At 45.2% G+C, this 10,017-nt stretch overlaps 1 protein-coding gene across 2 annotated transcripts; it reads left to right on the forward strand.

The window, feature by feature from the left end:
- Positions 1-1,119: 1,119 nt before the first annotated feature.
- rdh5 (retinol dehydrogenase 5 (11-cis/9-cis)) lies at positions 1,120-7,273 on the forward strand. 2 transcript variants are annotated; one of them, XM_052124310.1, is made up of 6 exons: positions 1,120-1,253; positions 3,576-3,609; positions 3,704-4,029; positions 5,352-5,610; positions 5,736-5,899; positions 6,070-7,273. In XM_052124310.1, the coding sequence occupies exons 2-6, from the start codon at positions 3,593-3,595 to the stop codon at positions 6,288-6,290; spliced, it is 987 nt and encodes a 328-aa protein (XP_051980270.1). In that variant the 5' UTR covers positions 1,120-1,253; positions 3,576-3,592; the 3' UTR covers positions 6,291-7,273. The 2 variants fall into 2 exon arrangements, with proteins under 2 accessions (XP_051980270.1, XP_051980271.1); XM_052124311.1 differs by having other exon boundaries at positions 1,223-1,253; positions 3,572-3,609.
- Positions 7,274-10,017: the final 2,744 nt, after the last annotated feature.

Consider the following 10,017-nt stretch of genomic DNA (forward strand, 5'->3'; position numbering starts at 1 on the left):
AGCATCTTCTTTCAATTCCTATTGGTGGAGGTGTGAAACCAAAATTCTGGACCGTTCCCACTCTTTTCTCTTCTCAAAGCTGCCGCATCCAGTGGCAGGGCTAGGGGGTGGCCAAGGTTGCCCATGGCCACCATGGACCAAAGCTTGGCCACCCCATTGGCCACCCCACTCGCAATTGCTGTTTTAGTCATTTTGTTGGTCATTTTTTGCCACGATTTAGTTCTTGAGAGGTGAAATCATCTCTGTACAAATGTACAAACTTAACATGTGCACACACCAAGGTCGCCAAACCTCTCCGTCCCGGGTGTCGTCGCATCCACTCTATCAGCCACATATGGGCCACGTAAGGGCCGTCAGGCCTTAACCGAACTCAGCCAAACAAGAATGACATAATAGGCCCATGTATGGGCCACACAAGCTTTCTAATTTGGCTCCCTACTAGTTGAGTTATGGCACTGTTTTGGCTCAGTTCGGTCAAAAAATATCTGTACCAGATTTGGGCCGTCATTCAGCTGTTTATTTGGGCCAAAGGATATTTGATGACAGTATAGCCACAAGACGTAAACAATATGAATGTTAACATGATTCTGTTGAGGACGCAACACTGTAAACCATGCAATCCCGCTAAAAACTGTGATTTGAAAAGAATGTACAGCTCAAATAATACACAATGTAACAGAATAATTAATGTAGATGCTTTTATAAGAATATAAGCTTCACATTTCTGCATTTAAACCCTCCAAAAATGGGGCTTGTTCACTTTCATTGTAAGTGCCTCACTGTAACCTCGATATTTGCTTTTGGATATTATTTATTGTGGTAATCAACATCATGCCACAAATACTGTCGATTGAGCTTCACTTGTATTGAACCCAGAATATTCCTTTAAATGTTCCATAGCCGTCCTTAATAGCCACCTTGGGTGGACCCCCGCCCCACGAAGACAATCGATACCAATGGAAAGCGATCCATTGGTACCTGCAACCCCACGCCCCCGGGCGATAAGGGGTCCCTCATAAGACCTTGCCATATGCCCCACCTTTGCATGGGACCTCCCTGCCAACTATTTAAGGATTGCACATACACAACCATTAAAAACTTGCACAAACTGCAAAACACTGAGATTGGAGATTAGAAATTGTGGTCCTGTTTTAGAGGATCAGCTTTAGGGATAAATCTCGGAGGCAGTCGCACTCCAAATCACTCGCCAAATACACTCAGAACCTGCAGCTCCAATTCCAAGAAGGGAAAAGGTAGGATTGATAATTATTTGCTTTAATTGATGTTCAGATAGCATCTTTTTAAGTCTATTTGAAATATTCAATTGGAAATGACATGTCAGATTTTTATTAACATGGACAGAATGACATATTTTACCACACAAAAAATGAAACAAACAAATGATATTCATTCTCTTCGAATTAGCAATAGAGTATTAATATGACTAAGTTTCAGTCAAATATAAATGTATTATTTCAAGACGTTTCAGCACCATCCTGTGGAGTGACATGCTATAATTTCTCTAAACAAAATTTCATTTTTAACTAAATTAATTCTTTAATAGATGCAGTTTTAAAGACCTCATAAGTGACAATGCTGAGAAATTTAATTATTACATTCTTGGAAATAAAATTTTAGTCTTTGGTGTGATTGATTAGTAGTTTTATTGAAAAAAGAACTAAAGAATCTCAGTTTATGTCACATTTGAGGAATCCTTGTATATTATACACTGGTGGCCAAAAGTTTGGAATAACGTACAGATTTTGCTCTTATGGAAAAAAATTGGTACTTTTATTCACCAAAGTGGCATTCAACTGATCACAATGTATAATCAGGACATTAATAACTTGAAAAATTACAATTTGAAAATAATGTTCAAAAACTAAACTACTTCAAAGAGTTCACATCAAAAAATCCTCCACGTCCAGCAATGACAGCTTTGCAGATCTTTGTTATTCTAGCGGTCAGTTTGTCCAGATACTCAGGTGACCTTTCACCCCACACTTCCTATAGCACTTGACCTTTCACCCCACACTTCCTGTAGCACTTGCCATAGATGTGACTGTCTTGTCGGGCACTTCTTACGCACCTTACAGTGTAACTGATCCCACAAAAGCTCAATGGGGTTAAGATCAATAACACTCTTTTCCAATTATCTGTTGTCCAATATCTGTGTTTCTTTTCCCACTCGAACCTTTTATTTTTGTTTTCTGTTTCAAAAGTGTCTTTTTCTTTGCAATTCTTCCCATAAGGCCTCCTGAGTCTTCTCTTTACTGTTGTACATGAAACTGGTGTTGAGCGGGTAGAATTCAATGAAGCTGTCAGCGGAGGACATGTGAGGCGTCTATTTCTCAAACTAGAGACTCTGATGTACTTATCCTCTTGTTTAGTTGCACATCTGGTCTTCCACATCTCTTTCTGTCCTTGTTAGAGACAGTTGTGCTTTGTCTTTGAAGACTGTAGTTACACCTTTATATGAAATCTTCAGTTTCTTGGCAATTTCAAGCATTGTATCACCTTCATTCCTCAAAACAATGATTGACTGATGAGTTTCTTTTTTGCCATTTTTGACCTCATATTGACCTTAAGGCATGCCAGTCTATTGCACACTGTGCAACTCAAAAACAACACAAAGACAACGTTAAGCTTCATTTAACAAACCAAACAGCTTTCAACTGTGTTTGATATAATGGCAAGTGATTTTCTAGCACCAAATATTCAATTTGTCATGATTACTCAAGGATAAGGTGTTGGAGTGATGCTGCTGCCTAGATTTGATCAAAGATGACTTTTTTTAAATAGTGATGGTGCTGTATTTTACATCAGTAATGTCCCGACTAGACTTTGTGATCAGCTGAAGGCAACTTTGGTGAATTAAAGTAAAAATTTTCATCCGAAACAGCAAAACCTGTTCATTATTCCAAACTTTTGTCCGCCAGTGTAAGCGTGTTAGCATTTAATATTGGAATGCACAATTATAACTAATATGATCAATTCTTATAAAATAATTGAACATGAAATTTGAATAGTGCCGTTTGTTTGATAATTAATAGGTTTTGTGCTCTTGGTTGTTTAGATGAATCCTCTCCCTTTTTCTTTACTAATTAGTCCCTGGAACTAATAGGGTTTGAAGCGGTGAGAAGCTTAAAGTGCCTCTCTTGAACTGGATTTGACATTTTTCGTAACTCATTCTCTAAACCTCTACGTGTCCCTCTTTGTTTCATAAGAGCCTTAGCTCAAGATTTTCATGTGCTTAGAAAAGTTATGTTAGCGCCCTGTGACTACATAATCCAAGACCATTGACAAGCCGTGCACATGGGTCAACAATGTTAAAGTCCAAGTTGCTTTAATTTAACATGTAGGTTTACTTCTTGTTATTTCATCAAACTGATCAATGAATCTTTTTTAACTGATCTTTAAAAAATAATGGTGAGCATTCATTATACCATTAAACCATAACCCTATCCTAAACCCTAATGCTCTTTAAACTTCCTGCGCCAATTAAACCTGCTCTTTTTATCTGCCTGACATTCTACCAAAAATCAACTGTTTACAAAACATCTTCGGAAAGCCAGTCACGGAGGGGGTAACGATGTACGATTTACTAAGGTAAGAACTTGTGAGTTAAAGCAAGCAAATAAACTCAAGAAAACAATCAAAAATATGTTACAATCGTGTATTTATTCTGTTCTTGTGCTCACAGTAACGATTCCACATTGACGTATGGCTTGGGTGCATTTGTGCTGCTGTGGGCTCTGATTTGGTTCTACCGGGACAATCTGGAGGTCAACAAGGTCACGGAGAAACACGTCTTTGTGACCGGTTGTGACTCTGGTTTCGGACACCTACTTTGCAAATGTCTCGACAAGCGCGGTTTCCGCGTCCTAGCCGGGTGTCTCACGGAAAAGGGGGCGGATGATCTGAAAAGGGTGACGGGACCGTTCCTGAAGACCTGCATACTGGACGTGTCCAGCACTGCCAGCATTGAGAAAGCTGTGGAATGGACCAAAAAGGAAGTTGGAGATAAAGGTAGGTTTAGGGTGTTAATCAAAATGGTATTTTCCAGTGATGACAAAATGGATGTATTCCAAAAAAAAAAGTTTCCTTCTGTGATGAGGAGGAGGGCATGGCTGGGCCGTAAGGATGGACGCCTGGCGCTCCTCCTTGTCACACCTTCCTATATGCCGGATGTTAAAATAATTATTAGAAAGAAACTTAATGGTGACATTTTTAAAACAAGGGTAACCCCTGTTAAAGTCGTCATTGAATTAATTTGACTACATCCATAAAGAAAAGTCCATTCGAGAGCAAGGCCTGATCTAAGGGAGGGTTGAGGGCAGGGCTGGACTGGCAATCTGGCATACCTGCATTTTCCCGGTGGGCCGATGCACTTTGGGGCCAATCAGGGGCGTACAGGCCAGTAGGAGAACCGAGTGGAAACGTGCCTAATGGGCCACGATAAGCAAAAATGAGCCGCCATGTTATGCAGAATGGTGCACAAAACGGTGCCGCGATATGCAGAAAAGGACAGCGAACCCAAACCACTCCCCACCGGCCAAACAACTTTTGGGCCAGTTGGCATGTAAAATCCTGGGCCGATTGCTCTTCCCAGTCCAGCCCTGGTTGAGGGTGCATCGCCCCCTAGATTTTACTAGTGCCCCCCATATATTTCTGAAACGAGCATGGGTGACTGCCCCTATCCCCAGTTGGATGGCGAAACTAAATGTCCATGTTGACTTTGATACCTTTCAAACATTCCAGGACTTTGGGATCTTGTGGAAAATACCGGACTTTCTCTTCCCATGGGATGAATATCAAAGACTTCCAAAGCATGTTAAAACAATTAATAGAAAGAAACTGAATAGCAAAATTTGTGACCCTTGCTAATGTCCTCATAATATGGCATACGCAACCAATTTGACTACTTCCATAAAGAAAAGTCAATTCAAAGCATTGTCAATCCAAGAGGGAGCTGGGGGACAATGCCCCCAAATATTTTCCTTGTTCCCCTACAGAAACTCCTGAAGCAACCCAGGCGGACTCCCCCCTACCCCTGGTCGGATGGCAAAATTTAATGACCAAGGGTTCTGCATGTTGACTTTGACATCTTAAAAACTTTCCAGGACTTTGGGGGTCTTGTGAACAATGCTGGATGTTCTCTTCCCATGGGTCCCTCTAAAAAAGCATGCTAAAACAATTATTAGAAAGAAACATTGCCTGCCCCCCCCCCGCAACCCCCCAGAAACTTCTGAAATTACCAAAGGCGACCTCCAACCCCCCCCAGTCAGACAGCGAAAAGAAATTAGCACGGGGTTCCGCATGTTGACTTTCATATTTTCCTAACATTCCAGGACTCTGGGGTCTGGTGAACAATGCTGGACGTTCTCTTCCCATGGGTCCCTCTGAGTGGATGAAAATCGAGGACTTCCAAAGCACCCTAAAAGTCAATATGATCGGTGTGATCGAGACCACCATGAACTTCCTGCCTCTTGTCAAAAAGGCCCGTGGTCGAGTGGTTAACGTGGCCTCCGTGCTGGGCAGAGTAGCAGCTAACGGCGGAGGCTACTGCATCTCAAAGTTTGGGGTGGAGAGTTTCTCCGACTGTCTCAGGTACCGTATCATTGTGCAATGAAAGGAACGAAATGAAATATAGCTGCAACTTTAGTTCAACTTCCTCAGTCCTTCCTGCAGTCTTTGAAAGAAACATCTTAATTTTGAACTCTTTGTCATTTTAGGAGGGATATCCAATATTTTGGGGTCAATGTCTGTATAATCGAACCAGGATTCTTCAAGACCCAGGTGACCAGTCTGGATCCCATTGAAAGGGAACTGCACCGCCTCTGGAAACAGCTGACTCCTGAAGTGAAGGAGAGTTATGGAGATAAATATCTGGATAAATGTATGTTTTTACGCCTATAGAAATTTCTGCATTTGCATTAAATAACCATTATTACACATCTCGAAGTTTTCAGAGATTACTTTTCCAAAGCAATTCCCAATATTCACTCATTGGCCAAAAATGAAGGCATCCAGTATTAATTGTTCTCCTCAAATACTCTGTCTTTCCAGACATCAACATCCAGAGACTGATCATGAATGCCATATGCGACTCTGACCTCAGCAAAGTGACCAACTGCATGGAGCACGCCCTGCTGGCCGTCCACCCAAGAACACGCTACAGTGCAGGCTGGGATGCCAAGCTCTTATGGATCCCCCTCTCTTATATGCCCGCTTGCTTTGTTGACATTGCACTAAAGCTGGTGATGCCAAAGCCGGCCAAAGGCGTATAGAGTTAGACTGTTGTTAAAGTAATTTTAGACTTGATTCCTGTAACAGATTTATATTCCATTCGTTACTTTTGGCTTTTGTTTTCTTCTCATGAAACTGGATGATGTTCTGTTTCAGGAGCATGTGGCCCACAAGTTTTGGATTTGTTGAATTAGGTTTGTGGGTGCTGAAGTGTTTTCAAGAGATTGCAAAGATATTTGTAAGCACTGTTAAAATGGACACTACTAATCATTTTGAATGTAAGTTTACATACTGCATTTGTATTTCCTGATCTGCAGATCATTTCGATCATCTTCACATGCCTTACAAGTGCATTTTAAAACCCTTAGAGATTGCCTTAGGTCTGAACAAACCAAAAATATGTCACTTATTCTGTCACCAATTTGTGCCTGTTTGTTATCTACTGTACATTGCTGGACTTGCCACCTTATGGATATTTTTAATGGAAATATTTCTTGGCAAACGGAGTTCACATAAACATTATTCAATGAACAGTAATGTACTTTTTGGCTCATCTGTTACTAGCTTTTGGCATCAGTGCAATGGCACCTCTCACAAAAATTTTTGAGATATCATTATTTTGTTAATCACATTTTTATTTTGGTGTTACCAAAGTTAATTAGGTAAATGTTGAAGGGGGTCTGGGTATCTCTGCGAGTATTGATGCTGACTACCACACCTGGAGTCGTGAGTTTGAATCCAGGGCATGCTGAGTGACTCCAGTCAGGTCTCTTAAGCAACCAAATTGGCCCGGTTGCTAGGGAGGGTAGAGTCACATGGGATAACCTCCTTGTGGTCACTATAATGTGGTTCTCGCTCTCGGTGGGGCGTGTGGTGAGTTGTGCGTGGATGCCGCGGAGAATAGCATGAAGCCTCCACACGCACTAAGTCTCCGCGGTAACGTGCTCAACAAGCCACGTGATCAGATGCAAGGATTGGCGGTCTCAGACTTGGAGGCAACTGAGTCTCTACGCCACAACAAGGACTTAGAGCGCATTGGGAATTGGGCTTCCAAAAATTGAGAAAATTAGGTAAATGTTGCATAAGTCACAGAACGTTTCTTTACTGGATGATTTGAATCTCTTTGATTCAATTAGCTTGTGCTACACTGTAAACCGAGCCCGGCCGGGCACAGCCCGAAGAAGCAACGTGGAACCCCCCTCTACATCCCTTGGGCCCACCACCCATTGGAGGAACCGCAGGAGTCGGGTGCGCTGCCATATGGGCGGCAGTGAAGGCCGTGGGCCTCGACGGACCAGACCCGGGCAGCAAAGGCTTGCTCTGGGGACGTGGAATGTCACCTCACTGGGGGAAGGAGCCGGAACTAGTGAGGGAGGTGGAGCGCTACCAGTTGGATCTGGTGGGGCTTACATCGACGCACAGTTTTGGCTCTGGATCCGTACTCCTGGATAGGGATGGACTCTATTCTTCTCTGGAGTTTCCCAGGGTGTGAGGCGACGGGCGGTGTGGGGATACTCACGAGTCCCCGGCTGAGCGCCACTACGCTGGAGTTTACCCCGTGGATGAGAGGGTCGCCTCCCTACGCCTACGGGTTGTGGGGAAAACTCTGACTGTTGTCTGTGCATATGCACCGAACAGCAGTTCAGAGTATTCGGCCTTCTTGGAGACCCTGAATGGAGTCCTGAATAGGGCCCCAGTAGGGGACTCCATAGTGATGCTGGGTGACTTCAACGCACACGTGGAAATGACAGGGACACCTGGAAAGGCGTGATTGGGAGGAACGGCCTCCCTGATCTGAACTCAAGTGGATGTTTGTTATTAGATTTCTGTGCTAGTCATGGATTATCTATAACAAACACCATGTTCGAACATAAGGATGCTCATAAGTGTACGTGGTACCAGAGCACCCTAGGCCGAAGGTCGATGATCGATTTTGTAATCGTGTCGCCGGATCTGAGGCCATATGTTTTGGACACTCGGGTAAAGAGAGGGGCAGAGCTGTCAACCGATCACCATCTGGTGGTGAGTTGGGTCAGGGGTGGGGAAAGACTCTGACAGACCTGGGAAGCCCAAGCGAGTAGTGCGGTGAACTGGGAACGCTTGGAGGAGGTCCCTGTCCGTGAGATCTTCAACTCACACCTCCGGCGGAGCTTTTCAGGCATCCCCGCGGAGGTTGGGGACATTGAACCGGAGTGGGCAATGTTCAAAGCTTCCATTGCCGAGCCGCTGTGGAGAGCTGCGGCCTCAAGGTTTTAGGTGCCGCAAGGGGTGGTAACCCTCGAACACCGTGGTGGACACTGGTGGTCAGGAAGCCGTCCGACTGAAGAAAGAGGCCTTCCGGATTTGTTGTCCCGGAGGTCTCCGGAGGCAGTTGCAAGGTACCGACAGGGCCCGAAGTGCTGCGCCTCGGCCGTGAGGGAGGCAAAGCAGTGGGTGTGGGAAAAGTTCGGAGAAGCCATGGAGAAGGACTCTTCGGTCCGCACCAAAGTGCTTCTGAAAACCGCCCGCCACCTTAGGAGGGGGAAACGGGAACCATTCAAGCTGTATACAGCAAAGATGGGACGCTGTTGACCTCAACCGAGGAGGTTATTGGGCGTGGAAGGAACACTTTGAAGAACTCCTAAATCCCAACACGCCCTCTATGGTAGAGGCAGAGCCGGAGGATGATGGGGATCAGATTCTATTTCCCTGGGGAGGTCACTGAGGTAGTCAAACAACTCCGCGAGTGGCAAAGCCCCGGAATTGATGAGATCCCACCAGAAATGCTGAAAGCTCTGGATGTGGAGGGGGTGTCATGGATGACACGCTCTTCAACATTGGCGTGGAAATCTGGGACAGTACCTAAGGAGTGGCAGAACGGGTGGTGGTTCCCTCTTCAAAAGGGGGATCAGAGAGTGTGTGCCAACTACAGGGGTATCACACTTCTCAGCCTCCTGGTAAAGTTTACTCCAAGGTGCTGGAGAGGAGGGTTCGGCCGATTGTCGAACCCTCAGATTGAAGAGGAACAATGCGGTTTTCGCCCTGGTCGTGGAACGACGGACCAGATCTTTACTCTCGCAAGGATCCTGGAGGGGGCCTGGGAGTATGCCCATCCGGCTCTACATGTGTTTTGTGGATCTGGAGAAGGCGTATGACCGGGTCCCCCGGAGAGACTGTGGGAGGTGCTGCGGAGTACGGGGTGGGGGGTCCCTTCTTAGGGCTTATCCAATCCCTGTACGCCCAAAGCGAGGGCTGTGTCCGGTCCTCGCACAAAGTCGAAGTTCATTCCATGTGGGGTTGGTCTCCGCCAAGGCTGCGCTTTGTCACCAATCCTGTTTGTGATATTCATGGACAGGATATCGAGGCGTAGTCGGGTGGGGAAGGTGTGCGGTTCGGTGGGCTGGGGATCTCATCGCTGCTTTTTGCAGATGATGTTGTCTTCATGTCATCATCGGTCCGTGACCTTCAGCTCTCACTGGATCGCTTGGCAGTCGAAAGTGTGAAGCAGCTGGGATGAGGATTAGCACCTCTAAATCTGAGGCCATGGTTCTCAGCAGGAAACCGATGGAGTGCGTACTCCAGGTAGGGAATGAGGTTTTGCCCCAAGTGAAGGAGTTCAAGTACCTCGGGTCTTGTTCACGAGTGAGGGGACAATGGAGCAGGAGGTTGGCCGGAGAATCGGGCAGCAGGGGCGGTATTGCACTCGCTTATCGCGACCGTTGTCACGTAAAAGAGAGCTGAGCCGAAAGGCAAAGCTCTCGATCTACCGGGTCAATTTTCGTTCCTACC

Source organism: Xyrauchen texanus, chromosome 50 (genome assembly GCF_025860055.1).
Source record: "Xyrauchen texanus isolate HMW12.3.18 chromosome 50, RBS_HiC_50CHRs, whole genome shotgun sequence".
Classification (NCBI taxonomy): Eukaryota; Metazoa; Chordata; class Actinopteri; order Cypriniformes; family Catostomidae; genus Xyrauchen; species Xyrauchen texanus.

Bases quoted from the DNA above. Each gene is read 5' to 3' on its own strand.
- rdh5 (XM_052124310.1), top strand. The intron at 4,030-5,351 runs GTAGGTTTAGGG...CTAACATTCCAG, and splicing joins AAAGGAAGTTGGAGATAAAG to GACTCTGGGGTCTGGTGAAC. The intron at 5,900-6,069 runs GTATGTTTTTAC...CTGTCTTTCCAG, and splicing joins AGATAAATATCTGGATAAAT to ACATCAACATCCAGAGACTG.